This window comes from Scyliorhinus canicula, chromosome 18 (genome assembly GCF_902713615.1).
Source record: "Scyliorhinus canicula chromosome 18, sScyCan1.1, whole genome shotgun sequence".
Taxonomy (NCBI): domain Eukaryota; kingdom Metazoa; phylum Chordata; class Chondrichthyes; order Carcharhiniformes; family Scyliorhinidae; genus Scyliorhinus; species Scyliorhinus canicula.
The window spans coordinates 116,770,641-116,789,155 of record NC_052163.1 but is presented as its reverse complement, the minus strand read 5'-3'; the positions used below and the strand labels follow the sequence as shown (position 1 = coordinate 116,789,155).

Here is an 18,515-nt window from a genome sequence, read left to right as displayed (position 1 = left end):
TTATCCCTTCAGTCACCCTCTGAGTGGAAACATTCCCTTCAACGTCTGGCTAATCCTTCCGCCAAATACTTTAAATCTGTGCCCCTGATTAGCAACCTTCTCTGATGAGGAGAAAGGGGGCATAGGGATAGAAGGAAGCAATTCAGCTCTTCAAACCTGTCCCGTCATTCAGTCAGATCACTGCTGACCTGTATCTGAATTCCATCTACCAGCTTTAGTTCTGTAAATCTTCATTCCCTTACCTAACAAAAATGCCTCGGGAGAGGCTGCAAATGGCCTCCTTTGGAGTCAAAGGATTTTCTTAAACTGAATATGTCCATAGATCCCTGAAAGTTGCCCCCCAGGTTGAGAGGGTTGTTAAGAAGGCGTACGGTGTGTTAGCTTTTATTGGTAGAGGAATTGAGTTTCGGAGCCATGAGGTCATCTTGCAGTTGTACAAAACTCTGGTGCGGCCGCATTTGGAGTATTGCGTGTAGTTCTGGTCGCCGCATTATAGGAAGGATGTAGAAGCATTGAAAAGGGTGCAGAGGAGATTTACAAGGATGTTGCCTGGTATGGAGGGAAGATCTTACGAGGAAAGGCTGAAGGACTTGAGGCTGTTTTCGTTAGAGAGAAGAAGGTTAAGAGGTGACTTAATTGAGGCATACAAGATGATCAGAGGATTAGATAGGGTGGACATTGAGAGCCTTTTTCCTCGGATGGTGATGTCCAGCACGAGGGGACATAGCTTTAAATTGAGGGGAGATAGATATAGGACAGATGTCAGAGGTAGATTCGTTACTCAGAGAGTAGTAAGGGCATGGAATGCCCTGCCTGCAACAGTAGTGGACTCGCCAACACTAAACGCATTCAAATGGTCATTGGATAGTCATATGGACGATAAGGGAATAGTGTAGATGGGCTTTAGAGGGGTTTCACAGGTCGGCGCAACATTGAGGGCCCAAGGGCCTGTACTGCGCTGTAATGTTCTATGTTCTATGAATGGTGGGACAGGCTTAAGGTGCTGAATAGACTTCTCCTATTTCTTTGATGTAAGGTTACTCTGTTCAGGAATGCTCAAAGAGAGCCGCTATGGTCTACCTTGTAATGATGTGAAGGGTAGTTACTGTTGAAGTGTCCTTGGAGATGGTGTGGCCAATATGCCATGGAAATCACCTCACCTTCACAATTTGGGATGAAGCCCCGTGGCCTTGTGCTGGCAGAGCAGATCCCCTGGAATTTCAAGTCAGTGGCTATTGGACAATGGGAAAATCAGGGCTGATCTTGATCTCTTCCTCAGCCGACATTCACACTTGACCCCACATCCAGCAATGGGGTGCACTGGGCAGTGATAAGCTAGTGGGAAAGACTCTTTCTCACACTTCCCAACTCAGGCCACTGTGAATCCTGCATTCTATCGGTCATTCCATCACTTTCCAGCTGACTCACCACCCACCCCAGGGGCTACCTGGGACCTTCCTCAGCTGCTTGGGACTCTACTACAGACAGAGATGAATGTAATTCAAAACCTAATTCAATTGGCACCTGTAGTGTTCAATAGTTCAATTGTTTTATGTTTGATTATGTGAACCCGGTAACTGATCTATGCTCATTGTGCTTGATTGGTGTTGAGCCCGGGCGTTGACTCAGAGTTAAGTAAACAGAAACTAAGCTGGCAGGATGGTGCAGACATTTTAAAACATTGTCTAAAACTCAATAAACAAAGCTCCTGCACCCTTAGAAACTAATGTCATCTTTACATTGCTTTGAGGCAAATCAAATATATCAAGTATATAACCACATTTTAAGATGGCGACTTACTTCAACGCAAACGGTCAGGAAGTACTTGTTGAACTCCTTAGGGCTGCATCGAAGGATATAGAGGCCTCTTCGGTTTCCAAGTTTTCTCAACTTATACATGGCAAAGTCAGAACTGTTAGGAAGAGCAATCAATTTTAAATAAGGACAAGAGGACTAAAAATAACCATGGACCCTTTCACAGGGAACAGGGATGTGGGAGGGTAGGTGGATGGAACTGTTGTTCATTGGAGTTTTCAGTATGGCTTTGGTTTGGCCTTTGACGTCTCGCTAAAGTTAGAGCATTTCCATTTGTCATTGCAGGCTCCCCATGGCCCCCATTTTGAGTTGGACTGACAATGATCAGAAATTGAGTCAGAACTTGTTCGGCATTTTTAAAAACCTTTTTGCATGTTCGCAAGACAGAAAAAGCCCATTCAGCTGTACTAGGCAGATAACCGAAAACTTGGTCATATATTGAGTTTCTAAGGAGTCTCCTCAGAGATGAGAGAGAGGTAGAGAGGCACAGCATCTTGGGGATGGAAATACAGGGCTTAGGGTCTAGGCAGCTGAAGATACAGCCATCATTGGTGGAGTGATGGAGATCAGGGATGCTCAAGGAGCCAGAGTTAGAGGATATAGATATCTCAGAGGTTTGTGGAGCTAGAGGAGATTATAGAGATAAAGAGGAGTGAAACCATCACAAGAATTGAAACAAGGATAAAATTGAGGCATTGCTGGATTGGGAACCAGTGCAGATCAGCGGGCGATTGGGGGGGGGGGGGGGGGTCAGCGGGCGATTGGGGGGTGGGGGGGGTGAAGGGCACTTGGTGCAAGTTAAGCGTTGGATGTTTCTTCATGTGTATAAAAGGGTATTGAAGGTGAGGAGAAAGAGAGCAAAATGGAAAATATGTGTGCTGGGGTACTTTGTGGTGGGACTCCAACACAATGGGCGAGATCTTCTGGCTGTTCATGCCAGAGGGATCTCCTGGTCTTGCCGATGGGACACCCCCACCGCCGGCTTCTCGGTATGTGGGCTGGATTAAATGAGAAATCCCATTGATGATTGTGATGTTGGACTTGATAGCGGCAGGACCAGTAGACCCCACTGCCGGCCAATGACAGGTCACCTTCCGACATCGAGAAACACACCATGGGAAGACCAGAGAATCTCGCCCAATGTCTCACATAGTAACTGCAGCAATTATACCCTACCCTCATGACCTTCTGATTTAAATAACCCTATTGTAAGGAGGTATTGAATGAATGATAGGCATGGCGGCACGATAGCACAGTAGTTAGCGCTGTTGCTTCACAGCGCCAGGATCCCAGGTTTGATCCCGGCTTGGGTCACTGTCTGTGCAGAGTCTGCACGTTCTCCCTGTGTCTGCGTGGGTTTCCTCCGGGTGCTCCGGTTTCCTCCCACAAGTCCCGAAAGACGTGCTTGTTAGGTGAATTGGACATTCTGAATTCTCCCTCTGTGTACCCGAACAGGCGCCGGAGTGTGGCGACTCGGGGATTTTCACAGTAACTTCATTGCAGTGTTAATGTAAACCAACTTGTGACACTAATAAAGATTATTATCATTATTATTTAGAGTAACCAATTCATTTTTTTCAATTAAGGGGCAATTTAGTGTGGCCAATCCACCTACCCTGCATATCTTTGGGTTGTGTGGGCGAAACCCACGCAGACATGGGGAGAATGTGCAAACTCCACACGGTCAGTGACCCAGGGCCTGGATCGAACCTGGGTCCTGAGCGCCGTAGTCCCAGTGCTAACCACTGCACCACGTTCCGTATTATTAAAGGTGATGATCCACTTTCGCTCGGTCAGTTGTAATGCCCGACCCTTGAACGTACGTGATTGGTCCATGGCAGTTGTCTTCAATGTGTTCCAACAGCTTGGGTGGAGCCACCTCTTTGCAGAAATAATGATGTGCATCGGCCGTCAGCCTGTAATAGCCATCGATAAGAGCCACGAAGGAGAGGGCCTCTCTCAGAGTGGGAAACTCTGCCTCCTGTGGTCGCAGGAATGGAACAAGTTAGACAGAGACAGGATGTTATACCTCTAATCTCAATCTCTACTCCTAATGTATTGCCGTCTTTCTCGAGTTTAGACACCGCTACTGGCACTAACCCTCTGAACTTTTCACTCCCGCCTCTCCCAAATATCTGCCTCAGCCGGCAGCACACTAGCGCCTCGGGAGGTCATGAGTTCAGGTCCTGCTCCGGACACCTATGCACATCATGCAGGCTGACATTCCCAGTGCTAGTTGAGAGGGAGTACTGCGCTGTCAGAGGTGCTCACATTCCTTACTTTGATTTAGGGCGGCATGGTAGCACAGTGGTTAGCACTGGTGCTTCACAGCGCCAGGGTCCCAGGTTCGATTGCCGGCTTGGATCATTGTGTCATGTGAGAGTACCTTTAAGAAATGGATGTTTCAGCAATGTACCTTTAAGAAATGCAGCAGCTCAGATTACGGAAGTGATGTCAGAGGGTGGGGGAGGGGGGTGGGGGAGGGGGGTGGGGGGTGGGGAGCTGAGCTGAGCTCACTTCTGCTTTTTGGGAGTTTTAGTTTCAGTTTTGAGGAAAAGAACCTGGGTGTGTCTGTGTTTGCAGTGAGCTGGATCTGCTTTGATCTCTGCCATGAAAGACTATCTCTGAATCATTTGGGTGATTTAAACTCATAATAGTAATGTCTTTAACCTGATGTGTTTCTGTTGTTAAAGGTGAAGTCTTTTGGAGGTTTGAAGGAACATTTTGAGGGATTATTTAGTGTTGTATTATTTTCGGGGTTATCTTTGAAGTAAGGGGTGTTAAGTGATCCAATGTTTGTTATAAAAGGTGAAGTTGAATTCATGGAATAAACATTGCTTTGTGTTTAAAAACCCACGTGCCAATAATTGTAAAACCACACCTGGAGAACAAGCCGTGTGCTTCAAAAGCAAAAATCATTAAAGGGAGCGGTTGGTTGAACTCCATGATATATTTTGGGGTTCTGAAAACACCGCTCACATAACAACTGTCTTTGCAGAGTTTGCACGTTCTCCCCGTGTCTGTGTGAGTTTCCTCCGGGTGTCCAGTTTCCTCCTACAAGTCCCGAAAGACGGGCTTGTTAGGTGAATTGGACATTCTGAATTCTCCCTCTGTGTACCCGAACAGGCGCCGGAGTGTGGCAACTGGGGGCTTTTCACAGTAACTTCATGGCAGTGTTAATGTAAGCCTACCTGTGACAATAATGAAGATTATTATGATGAGGTGGCAACATTCAGAGGAAGGGGGGCCTGTCTGCCCTTGCAGGTGGATGTAAAAGGTCCCAGGGCACTATTTTGACGAGGAGCAGGGGGACGTTCTCCCCAGTGTCCTGGCCAATAACTACCCTTCACAAAAGCAGAGTATTTTATTGCTGTGACATTGCTGTTTGTGGGAGCTTGCTGTGTACAAATTGTTGCAGCAAGTCCAACATCAACATCAGTGGCTACACTTCAAAAGTATTTAATTGGCTGCCAAACATTTTGGGACGGCCTTGCCAACAAGGCTCGCTCCCCATGACTGAATTAAAAATAAACATGACGTTCATTTTCACACGTCTTCATCCCTCCACCATCTTGCTGGTGACCTACATTACGGGCAGTGCCTTTTCACCCACATCCCCAATTCTAAAACAGAACACAAAATGAACGTCGTCGAACGTTGATAATATCTTCAGTTGTCACGCTGATGATAATGCCACAAATGAGTTCAGCGACACAGAGTTATTTATATTACGCTGTTTGTCAAGGGACATTATTTTTACATCCTGACCGAAATATGCAACAAAACAAAAATAGCCTAACCAATTCATGCTCAACCCTCCCCCCCCCCCCCACCCCCCCCCCCCCCACCACCACCACCACCACCACCACCACAAAACCCCCCCCCCCCCCCCCCCCCCCCCCCACCACCACCACAATCTTTAGCCATTTGTCTTGTTGGATTGACCGGTCTAAGTTGCTGATACTGGCCGCTTTGCCGAGGTGAAAAGGGGCATAATTACGCCCCCGATGCCGGTGAACTGGAATATTAGTTGTGATCCTGAAATTTGGAGTCCAATCGCTAAGGATGAATGGAACCATGAAGCCTCATCCATCCACAGTCACTGCACAGTCCACCATTCCTGCATCTTCCTCTTCACTGATTCCAGGGGCCGTCATAGATAGAATTTACAGTGCAGAAGGAGGCCATTCGGCCTATCGAGCCTGCACCGGCCCTTGGAACGAGCACCCTTACCCAAGCCCACACCTCCACCTTATCCCCATAACCCCACCCAACCTTTTTGGACATTAAGGGGCAATTTAGCACGGCCAATCCACCTAACCTGCACATCTTTGGACTTGTGGGAGGAAACCGGAGCACCCGGAGGAAACCCGTGCAGACTCCGCACAGACAGTGACCCAAGCCGGGAATCAAACCGGGGACCCAGGAGCTGTGAAGCAACTGCGCTAACCACTGTGCTGCCCATAAGAAGGTGTCCATTCCAAACCTTGGCCATTTTTCCCGGAGGGCAACTTCCTGATCAGTCCTAAATTTACCTTTCGCTCTGGTGTCCCCTTGTCTTGTCTTTCTGCCAGGGTTTAATGGGAAGCAATGGGAACTGAACCATTTCAGAAGCTCAAGGGTTTGATACGAGGACAGGTTGCATAAACAAGGCATGTTTTTCCATTGAGCAAAGAAGATTGAGTGATAATCTGAGTGAGATGTTCAAAATGATAAAGGGGGTTTACAGGGTAGAGAGAAGCTGGTGAGGGAGTCCAGAACAAGGAGTCATAGCCTTAAAGTGAGAACCAGGCCGTTCAGGGGCAGGCAGCAGTGTTAAGGGATATGGAACCAAGGTGGGTGTTGAGATACAGACCAGTCATGATCTAACTGAATTCAGGCTAGTGTCCTATCTGGACATTTTATTTACCATTTGCTATCTTATAACCATTGATAAGGTTGGCTGTCATCATCTTTCGGGGCTGAAGGATTGAGATCTCGACAGGATTTCATTAACTCAATTCTCCAGCGTTGGGGGGGGTCTATTTCTTGGTTCCCGATTGGTCAGTTTGTTCATGATTTAGCTGGTGGCACCTGTAGCCTCTTTGTTAAGAGTCCCACGGCAGACGTGAGGGCACAATCTAACCAGACACTTGATTGCGGTATTGAGAGAAAGAAGCAATTATTGGATTTGGAGTGGTTCAGACGTGACGTTACATCAAGATTCCATTTGCCTGCTCAGGGCGGCACAGTGGTTAGCACTGTTTCTTCACAGCTCCAGGGTCCCAGGTTCAATTCCCGGCTTGGATCACTGTCTGTGCGGAGTTTGCTCAACCTCCCCCTGCCTGCGTGGGTTTCCTCCGGGTGCTCCGGTTTCTTCCCACAGTCCAAAGACGTGCAGGTTAGGTGGATTGACCATGCTAAATTGCCCTTAGTGTCCAAAAGAGGTTAGGTGGGGGTAACTGGGTTACGGGGATAGGGTGGAGGTGTGGGCTAAGATAGGGTGCTCTTTCCAAGGGCCGGTGCAGACTCGATGGGCCGAATAGCCTCCTTCTGCACTGTACATTCTACGATTCTATAAAGATCCCATGACATTATTCAAAGGAGATCAGAGGGTTACCCAAATATGATGACCAACATCCCAAAAAAAGGTTATCTGGTCACTTTCCTTGTTTGTGTCACCCTGCTGACCACCAGCTGGATGCTTCACTCACCTTGTACCAAGGTTCAAAGGTTGCAATTGTCCGTTATTCTGGGATGTCAATGTGGTGTTGAAGAGGTGTTATCTGTAACATTCCACATGGGACTTACAGGGTGGGAAAATCTTCCCCGATGTTTATGTGGAGTATGAGCTCACCCGCGAAGGGGGGGGGGGGGAACTCAATTGAGCATTGTATAAAAGGTTGGCCATTAAGTCATTGATCGGAAGAGCGACCCAGTAGTGTTCTACCGGGAAGTGTACATACCGTATTGTAAATAAATCAAAGTTCTTTATTTTATTCGGTGTGGACTCGTTGGGCGGGATTCCCTGACCCCCCCCCGCCAAGTCGGAGAATCCCCGGGGGGAAGCGCGAATCCCGTCCTGCCGCCCTGTTGCTGGCTACCGTATTCTCCGGCGGAGTTTTTCGGGCGGGGGCGGGATTCCTGCCACGTCGGTCGGGGGCGTTGGCAGTGGCCACCCCCCCCCCCCGGCCATTCTCCGGGCCCCGATGGGCCGAGCAGCCGTCCATTTTTGGCCAGTCCCACCGGTGTGGGTTACTCAGGTCCCACAAGGCAGGGCCTGGCAGGTGAGTATGCGTGGCCGATCGTCGGGGGGGGGGGGGATCCGAACCTGGGGGATGGGGGGCACCACGGTGGCCTGGCCTGCGATTGGGGCCCACCGATCTGTGGGCAGGCTTGTTCTGTGGGGGCACTCCTTTCTTCCGCGCCGGCCAAGACAGAGCCCGACAGTAGAGAACCCCCCGCGCATGTGCCAAAATGCGCCGGCGGTTCCGCGCATGCGCGAGACTACACCAGCCATTCGCGCATGCGCGAACTCGCGCCGTCTCTTTGCCGCCGGCTGGAGCGGCGCCAACCCCTCCTGCGTCCGCCTAGCCCCCGAGACAGGTGAGACTGTCTGACCTTGGGGGGGCCGTTGACGCCGGAGTGGTTGGCGCCGGTTTTCCCGCCGGAGTGGGGGACTTAGTCCCCAGAAGGGAGAATGCCGGACCCCCGTCTCCTTAATAAATTATCCAAAATGCAAACACTCCCTTCCACTCAACTGCAGCGCTCTTGAATCAGGCGGAGAGTAGAACCCCCTCGGTTGGGGAATCCTTCATCAGCTCAGCTTACGCACGGAATAAACCTCCTTTTACACTTCTTCAACGCCCTCGGTGTCATAGTCCCAACGCCACCCATTGCTGTAGCTTTTCTGGCCGAGACTGACTCTGCCAGGATAGAGTCAGAGAATGGCTCACAGGACGAGCAAAGAAAAAGGCCATTCGCCCCCTCATGCCTGTGCTGACCATTTGCAAGAGTTGGCCAATTAGCCTCATTCCCCTTCTCTATCCCCATAGTCTTGGAAAAGCGGGCCCTGTCAACCTTTTAACCAATTCTTTATTTAGAAGATGCGAGTCCGATTCCAACCATTCTTTCTGGAAATACCTTCCAATTCACAGCAACAAATGTGGAAATAAATAAAAAGGTTCTTCACGTTGCCTCTGATTCGCTTGTAAATCACGTTGAATGTGTGTCCTTTGGTTACTGACCCATTAGGCTCTGGATACAATTTATCCCTATGCACTGGGCCCCTGATTTCAACTCTTCTACAGGGGCTGGTTTAGCTCACTCGGCTAAATTGCTGGCTATTAAAGCAGGCCAGCAGCACGGTTCGATTCCCGCACCAGCCTCCCCGGACAGGCGCCGGAATGTGGCGACTAGGGGATTTTCACAGTAACTTCATTGAAGCTTACTCGTGACAATAAGCGATTTTCATTTTTTTTTTCAGATCACCTCTTAACCTCTGTACACCAAATTGGCAGCAATTCGGAACTGATTGGAACCAACTTGGATAGAATATTGTGAATTAACGTTCAGGTTGCTTAGGTTCTCTGATTGGTGCTCCTCGTGGGATGATATTCTGTGCTAGGAATGCAAACGTCAATGTTTAGATTACGCTTACCAAAAGCTTGTTGTCTTGTTTGGTGAGTGTGACAATTCGACTTTCTTCCAGGACATAATCCCGGCTGGCTTGCTTGAGAGTGATGTCGACAATCTCGGGGAAGTCACAAAATGGCTGCCACTGCTAAACCAGGAAGGAAACCAAAGAGAGGTCATCTTCTTATCCAGCGATCTGTCGTCAAGCGGGTTACAGTCAGGATTTTATCAACATAAAAACATTTACGTGCAGATGAAGCGACTCTGGTTCATTGGTCCAAAAGAATTATGAGACCTTTGTGCTCTTCTCACCCCACCCAATATTCCCCCGATGAGAGGTTAAGGCCGGCTCACAGCCCATGTTGGAGAATCAAGCAGCTGAGCCACCCTCCTACCAAAGTCTACAGTTTATGGAGGTAAGCATGCAGCAGGAATATTATCAAACTCAGAATCTACCTGCAGTTTTTGATTTGGGAAACAATGGGCGGGATTCTCCAAAATTGGGGATAAGTGTTGACGCCGTCGTAAACGCGGGAGCATTTTACAACGGCGTCATCTGGCCCCTAGGAGCAGCGTTCCTGCGCCGCACAGGGGGCTAGTGCGGCACTGGAGCGCTTCACGCAGGTCCAGCTGCCGATACGGGCATCAGCTCGGCATCCGCGGGCTCGCGGTTGCTTTATCCGTGCTGGCCCCCGGGCAACATGGCAGAGCCCTACAGGGGCCTGGCGCGGAGGAACATAGGCCCCCCCCACCCCAGGATAAGCCCATCCGCCGATTGGTAGGCCCCAATTGTGGATCAGGCCAACGTGGAAACCCCCCCCCCCCCCCCCCGAGTTTGATTCAACCCCCCAACCAGGACGGCTGACAGAATGCCGAGGTCCCGCTGGGTAGGACCACATGCGAACAGCGCCGGTGGAACTAGTCCAAACTCGGTGGGCACTCAGCCTGTCGAGCGCGGAGAATCGCCGGTGGGTGGTGGTGGGGGGGGGGGGGGGGGGGGGGGGGGGGGGGGGCGGCGCGTTGAGCAGAGAATCGGCGGAGCGGCGTCGGAGTGGCGTCGCGTGATGCACCCCCCCCCCCAACCCGGTGATTCTCTGATCCGGTGCGGTGTCGGAGAATCCTGCCCAATATTCCCAGCTGGCAAGAGGTGTGGAATTCTGTTAGCCTTACTGGTGGTGGAGGGAAAGTGAGTAAGCTTGCAGAAAAACCCATAGTCACGGACTGCCCAAAGATAAAAAGCTTGGATCTGATCCACCTGGACAAGTGGTGAAAGTTAGCAGAATAAAAGTGAAGCTTTATAAGTGGAACACCAAAGCAAGGAAGTCACGTTAATTCACTGACTGGACCTTAGCTGGAGCTTGGAGCCCAATTCGGGGCTCCACACTTTAGTGAGGGTGTCACGACCCTGAAGTGAGTGCGGAGGAGATTTACTCGGATTTAGCTGTCCAGAGAAAGTCGAGATATTGGGGTTGACCCCCTTGTTGAAGGGGCGGTTTAACTGAGGTGCGTGAAATCGTGAGGGTCTTTGATAGAGTGGATAGAGAGAGACGTTTTCCAATGGCAGGTGATTGGGTAACCGGAGGCGCAGATTTCAGATGATTGGCACGGGGGAATGAGGAGAGATTTCTCAACGCGCCGAGTTGTTACAGCCTGGGAAGTGCTTTCTGAAAGAGTGGCGGAACCAGATTCAACAGTAGCTTTGGACAGGAAATTGTATCTCAACATAAAGCTGAGAACAATGGCAGGGATATGGGGCATAAGACCATTTGGTGGTTCTTCTAGAAAGCCAGCATGGCATGACAGGCCAAATGGCCTGCATTGGTGTACTTTGCTTTTATGTTTCCATGGCTAAAGGCAAGAGTGTTCCCTTGATCTGAATTCCCATTAGTTTCTGCATATGGTCTGCCACAAATAAACACCAACCTCATCCTTTTTTAAACTCCATTGAATTCCATGTTCTCCAGAGACACAGATGAACTTGTGAACTTCCTGCCCTTGGGGGTCCCATGTTGGATCTTTAACATGGAATGTCTCCTTGCTGGGCACAGTTTCCAAGCTTTCCATGTCCATGAGATATTTCAGCTTCAGGTACTTGAGGTCCGCCTCGCAGTGACTGATTTTCTTCAAGAACTTGTTGAACTTTCTTCGGATTCTCTTCCTCGTCAGGAAGTTGTGCTGTTGGATTTGGCAACGGAGAGTAGCCGGGATGCAGGACTTGTAGCTTTGAACGGAATGAGAATGAATTTGTTAGCAAGGGAGTCAACCCAGGGACAATTCAGGACTAAACGTAGCTCTGTACAATGTCAAGATATTGGAGTAAAAGGAAGATTCGAGAATTGAGTCAAATGAAGATTAAAAATAAAATTTGGCGAAAATGAAGTGAAGAATGGGACTGAGAAAAGTGCATCTATTGGAAAGGGTTCTTTGATGTGCAAATTAGCAGGAAAACAGGTGGTGAGCTGAGTCACGAGGGGATGGAAAATGACGCGCAGAAATAGGAGGTAGAGAGGTAGAAGAGGTCGGTTCAAGATGGAGAATATAATTTACTCCTATGTGCTAAAAGCCTGGCCCAAGGGGTTATCTAGGTTTGGGTAACCTCAAAGAGAGGAAACTCTTTTTGAAAAGCAGCGCGGCCATTAGATGCTGTGGGTTCCCTCTTCTGGAACCTACCTGACTCGCTTTGCCTCGTGAGATTTAACAGTGCTGCCCACGACCCCCACCCCATACTCCTATTCCCTCCCCCCTGACAGGCCATCTCGCCAACGCTACTCCCCCCCCCCCAACACTCTCCCACTCCACCCCCTGCGATAAACGATGAGTGCGGCTAACGATGCCCCCTCGGTGTCCTCACTCCGTACGAGAAACGGGTTATGGAGGTCGCGGAGGGGGTCGAGGTTGGTGTAAGGTGGAGAGGCGAGGATTCACCGGCCCCCACCCAGATGACCTGCCATGTGTGAGTTGGGAGACTGGTCCATCCTTCCGACTGACCACACGCCCATTCTCCCGCAGGATCACCATCCGACGGCACAGGCCCATCTGCGTTGTCCCCCCCCCATGCCTTCCATGAGAACATTTCAGAGGGAAGCTCCAAGGATGCCACCATCAAAGAGTACCCAGCCTCCACCAGCCCAGAGACTACACCTCGGTTGGCCACATTCTGGTGAGCACCACACAGTTGCTGATGCACATGAGGTGGAGGCGGGCCTACCCAGGTGAGATAGCAGTCGGAGGTCTGCTGGATCCCAGGACACAGCTGGGGCAGACGCTACACCTCTGGACCAGGTTTAAAAAAAATTAATTTAGAGTACCCAATTCTTTTTTCCAATTAAGTGGCAATTCAGTGTGGCCAATCTACCTACCCTGCACATCGTTGGATTGTGGGGGTGAGACCCACTCAGACACGGGGAGAGTGCGCAAAATCCACATTGGGGCTGGATTAGCACAGTGAGCTAAATTGCTGGCTTGTAAAGCAGACCTAGGCCAGCAGCGTGGGTTCAATTCCCATACCGGCCTCCCCGAACAGGCGCCGGAATGTGGCGACTAGGGGCTTTTCACAGTAACTTCATTTGAAGCCTACTTGTGACAATAAGCGATTTTTATTTCATTTAATTTTTCATTTCATTTCACGGACAGTGACCTGGGACCGGGGTCAAACCCGGGTCCCCAGCACCAGGTTTACCCGGAGCTGATGCAGACGCTAGGGTGCGGCCGTGAGATTCAGAGGGGGAGGTCAGCTAACCTCTGGCAGGTCCATAGCCCACAGGAGTTCCAGAGGCCACGGGTGCAGGAGGTGGCACCGACAATGCATGGCACTGAGGCCAACACTGCCAGGATGGCGGCCGCAGTGGAGAGCCTGCAGCACGACATCAGCAGCATGAGAGGAGGTGTCCAAGGTGTGGCTCAGCCAGTGACGGCCATGGCTGAGCATCCCGGCAGCATGTATAGCCACCGTATGGGCCTCGTTGTATTGGATCTCCGCTTCGATCACCGTCCTCCGCAGTGCGTCATTAGCCAGGTCCTCAGTGGGTACCCCTAATCCCCCAAGAGCTAACCAGCCATCTTGGGGTGCTCCTCAAAGAAGCCGGGGATATCCGACTGCCCCAGGATGCAGCTGTCGTGCACACTCCCTGGGAAGCATGCACACACATTCATGATCTTCATGTTGTGGTCGCACAGGAGCTGGATGATCAGGGAGTGAAATCCCTTTGCTGTTGCTATAGGGCACTCCCAGAAGTACCGGTGAGCACAAGGTCATGCACTATCTTCAGGAACTGGGGCATACCGTCAATGTTGTCATGTCAGAGTACCTTTAAGAAATGGGTGCTTATAAATGGGTGTGTATATAAATATCTGTAGTGAGAGTGCCTTTAAGAAATGGGTGTTTACTACTGCAGTGATGTCAGAGAGTGGGTGGAGCTGGCCTGTCTGTCAGCTTTTTACTTTCGTTTTTGAGCAGGCAGCAGGGTGTGTTTTAGTTTCGTTTTCAGTGTTGGAGCTGAAGCCAGACCAAACGAGTGTACTGCTGTTCTCTCTGCCATCAAAAGACTATCTATTGATCATTTGTGAATTCAGAATTATAAATGTTTTCAGTAGTGACTTTAACCTGATGTGCTTCTGATAAAGGTTTTGTTTTTAAGTCGTATGGATGTTAAAAAGGACAGCTTAAAGGTTTACTTAGTGTTGTATTATTTGGGGGTTGTATTTGAATTGATGGTTGCTAAGATGTTCACTGTATATTTTAAAAAGGTTAACCTGAGTTCATAGAATAAACATTGTTTTGCTTTAAAAAATACTTCTCAATTTCTGCTGTACCACACCTGTAGAGTGGGCCGTGTGCTCCCCATACCACAACCTATTAAAAGTTGTGGGTCAGGTGAACTCCATGATACACTTTGGGGTTCTCTAAACCCTGGCCCATAACAATGGCAGAGAAGCCTGTTGATCGTGCACCCTGCCTTCACTGCACTTTGTCAGACGCCACACAATTCCCCGCTCGAGCCCTGGAATGATCCTGAGGCGTACAAGTTCAGGGCCGCGGTGACCTTGACGGCCTCTGGGAGTGGGTATCCTCCTCCACCACATGGTGCCAAGTCCATGAAGACACAGCACAAGTGCTGCACCGTCCTCTTGTTGAGGTGGGAATGGACACAAAGCTCCCCCTCCTTCCCCCAACCACTCCGTAGGAAACCTACCCACCCCAGGACTGCACCGTGGCACTGCCCAGGCAGTGCCAGGGGACAGTGACCAGACAGAGTTGGGAGCAGTGCCCAGTGAGAGCCAGGGCGCAATGCCAGGGCAGTATCAGGGTATTGCCCGGGCATGACCTTTGCCCCCCCCCCCGGGGGTTGTACTCACCTGTGCGCCCCCGTTGGGTTCTGTTTGCCAATTCCCTGTTTTTCAATACTGTTGCGAATTGGGCAAACATGACATCATGCTGCTGATGGCGACTATCCCATGTGGGGGGGATATTACAGAGGGGATGCCGGCTAATTACATTCAAATGTATTATAATGGGGTTCCCGTCATTGAATGGACAATCGAGCGGGGGAAATCCCACTGGCCAAAATGCTATTTTGGGTCTCCCTCTCGATTCTACGCCCCCTTCGTTATTCCTGCCCACCGAAAGCAGGGATGGAAAATTCCCAAAAACTGAGTGCGTCAAGATACCACAGAAGGGGAGGATGTTGAATTTTGTAGGATCATTTTGATAGAGTTTCATGTTGCAGTTTTCAAGCTGCCTGCAGTGATTATTTTAAGGATTGCTGGAAGATCACTCAGAAACAAGTACTAATGATGGGAGGGTGTCCATGTGCAGTGTCAGAATCAACAGAATCCTGCTGAACTAGGACAGTCCATAATTCAACAATAATTTGAAATTATTGTGTGCCTTTAATGCAAAATCAACAGCCTCAGTGTTTCACAGGAACAACTAGAAAAAGAACCTCAGCGTAGCCATGAACACCAGCCAATTATAACAGCCAGCATTGGCTCAGTGACAGCACTGAGTCAGCTGATCATGGGTCCAAGGTCCAGAAACCTGAGTGAACAACTTTAGCTGACACTTTGGTTCAGTGCTGAGGGAGCGCTGCACTGTCAGAGGGTCAATAGTGAGGGAGTGCTGCACTGTCAGAGGGTCAGTACTGAGGGAGTGCTGCACTGTCAGAGGGTCAATAGTGAGGGAGTGCTGCACTGTCAGAGGGTCAGTATTGAGGGAGTGCTGCACTGTCAGAGGGTCAGTACTGAGGGAGTGCAGCACTGTCAGAGGGTCAGTACTGAGGGAGTGCCGCACTGTCAGAGGGTCAGTACTGAGGGAATGCTGCACTGTCAGAGGGTCAATACTGAGGGAGTGCTGCACTGCCAGAGGGTTAGTATTGAGGGAGTGCTGCACTGTCAGAGTGTCAGTACTGAGGGAGTGCTGCATTGTCAGAGGGTCAGTACTGAGGGAGTGCTGCACTGTCAGAGGGTCAGTACTGAGGGAGTGCTGCACTGTCAGAGGGTCAGTACTGAGGGAATGCTGCACTGTCAGAGGGTCAGTACTGAGGGAGTGCTGCACTGTCAGAGGGTCAATAGTGAGGGAGTGCTGCACTGTCAGAGGGTCAGTATTGAAATGAAAAATGAAAATCGCTTATTGTCACGAGTAGGCTTCAATGAAGTTACTGTGAAAAGCCCCTAGTCGCCACATTCCGGCGCCTGTCCGGGGAGGCTGGTACGGGACTCGAACCGTGCTGCTGGCTTGCTTGGTCTGCTTTAAAAGCCAGCGATTTAGCTGAGTGAGCTAAACCAGCCCCTTGAGGGAGTGCTGCACTGTCAGAGGGTCAGTACTGAGGGAGTGCTGCACTGTCAGAGGGTCAGTACTGAGGGAGTGCGGCACTGTCAGAGGGTCAGTACTGAGGGAGTGCTGCACTGTCAGCGGGTCAGTACTGAGGGAGTGCCGCACTGTCGGAGGGTCAGTACTGAGGGAGCGCTGCACTGTCAGAGGGTCAGTACAGAGGAAGTGCGGCACTGACAGAGGGTCAGTACTGAGGGAGTGCTGCACTGTCAGAGGGTCGTACTGAGGGAGTGCTGCACTGTCAGCGGGTCAGTACTGAGGGAGTGCCGCACTGTCGGAGGGTCAGTACTGAGGGAGCGCTGCACTGTCAGAGGGTCAGTACTGAGGGAGTGCGGCACTGTCAGAGGGTCAGTACTGAGGGAGTGCCGCACTGTCAGAGGGTCAGTACAGAGGAAGTGCGGCACTGACAGAGGGTCAGTACTGAGGGAGTGCTGCACTGTCAGAGGGTCGTACTGAGGGAGTGCTGCACTGTCAGAGGGTCAGTACTGAGGGAGTGCTGCACTGTCAGAGGGTCAGTACTGAGGGCGTGCTGCACTGTCAGAGGGTCAGTACTGAGGGAGTGCCGCACTGTCAGAGGGTCAGTACTGAGGAAGTGCTGCACTGTCAGAGGGTCAGTGCTGAGGGAATGCTGCACTGTCAGAGGGTCAGTGGTGAGGGAATGCTGCACTGTCAGAGGCTCAGTACTGAGGGAGTGCTGCATTGTCATAGGGTCAGTACTGAGGGAGCACTGCATTGTCAGAGGGTCAGTACTGAGGGAATGCTGCACGGTCATAGGGTCAGTACTGAGGGAGCACTGCACTATCAGAGAGTCAGTACTGAGGGAGTGCTGCACTGTCAGAGGGTCAGTACTGAGGGAGTGCTGCACTGTCAGAGGTTCAGTACTGACGGAGCGCTGCACTGTCAGAGAGTCAGTACTGAGGGAGTGCTGCACTGTCAGAGGGTCAGTACTGAGGGAGCACTGCACTGTCAGAGGGTCAGTACTGAGGGAATGCTGCACTGCCAGAGGGTCAGTACTGAGGGAGTGCTGAACTCCCTCCGGGCGGCACGGTAACACAGTGGTTAGCACTGTTGCTTCAGTGTTCCAGGGTCCCAGATTCGATTCGTGGCTTGGGTGACTGTGCGGAGTCTGCACGTTCTCCCCGTGTCTGCGTGGGTTTCCTCCGAGTTCTCCGGTATCCTCCCACAGTCCAAAGAACAGAGAACATACAATGCAGAAGGAGGCTATTCGGCCCATCAAGTCTGCACTGACCCACCTAAGCCCTCACTTCCACCCTATCCCCGTAACCCAGTAACCCCTCCTAACATTTCTGGTCACTAATGGCAATTTAGCGTGGCCTATCCACCTAACCTGCACGTCTTTGGACTGTGGGAGGAAACCGGAGCACCCGGAGGAAACCCACGCTGACACGGGGAGAACATGCAGACTCCGCACAGGCAGTGACCCCAGCGGGGAATCGAATCTGGGACCCTGGAATTGTGAAGCCACAGTGTTATCCACTTGTGCTACCGTGCTGCCCATAAAGGTGTGCAGGTTAAGTGGATTGACCATGCTAAATTGCCCTTAGTGTCCAAAAGGAACGTGTGGGTGGGGTTGCTGGGTTTGGGCTTGGGTGGGTACTCGTTCCAGGGGCCGGTACTGACTCGATGGGCCGGGTGGCCTCCTTCACACTGTACATTCTATGATTCTATTCTAAGCCAGAAGTGCCATTCTTTGGGGGGGACGTTTGTTTAATATCTCAACGTCATTGGAGGATAAGATCATCTCATCGTTATGTCTCTGGCTGCTTGCTTTGCACAAATTGGCTGTTGATTCAGAACAGTAACCACATTTCAATAGGACTTATTTTGATCTAGAAATATGGGAGCACCCATTCTGCAATCAAAGGGGTCACTCTGCGTGTGTGATCAGTCAGGCCCGAGACATCATCTCTATTAAGCTGGACAGCTTCAGAGAGTAACCCCAGGGCCAAGTAGGGGTTGTGGAAGGGAGGAGGGGGCAGACAAAGAGACAGGGTTTTAAGAAGAGTCCGCAAGGGGTAAAGAGAAGTGAAGTGGTTGTCAAAGGTAAAAATACCTGCTACAAAAGATCAGATTTTAGGCAGAAAGTCACTGGACTGAAACGTCAATGGGCACAGCAATCAGGGCACGACATTCTTCATTGTAGCTGCTCACAATGTCATGTGGGGCTGTCCTTGGGTTCTCCGGTTTCCTCCCACAGAGATGGGAGGCACAGGGGGAGAAGGTGGAATGTAATATT

General features: G+C 50.6%; 1 protein-coding gene across 2 annotated transcripts in view; it reads right to left on the bottom strand.

Annotated features, from left to right (window-relative positions):
- The window catches only part of LOC119953503 (tyrosine-protein kinase JAK2-like), a 108,207-nt gene that overhangs the window by 47,220 nt on the left and 42,472 nt on the right, over positions 1 to 18,515 (bottom strand). For both annotated transcript variants that reach the window (XM_038777847.1, XM_038777848.1), the window contains 4 exons: positions 11,353 to 11,650; positions 9,455 to 9,577; positions 3,639 to 3,796; positions 1,801 to 1,912 (listed from right to left, as the gene is read on the bottom strand). In XM_038777847.1, coding sequence (XP_038633775.1) covers positions 1,801 to 1,912; positions 3,639 to 3,796; positions 9,455 to 9,577; positions 11,353 to 11,650 — 691 coding nt within the window. The remainder of the gene's footprint in view (positions 1 to 1,800; positions 1,913 to 3,638; positions 3,797 to 9,454; positions 9,578 to 11,352; positions 11,651 to 18,515) is intronic.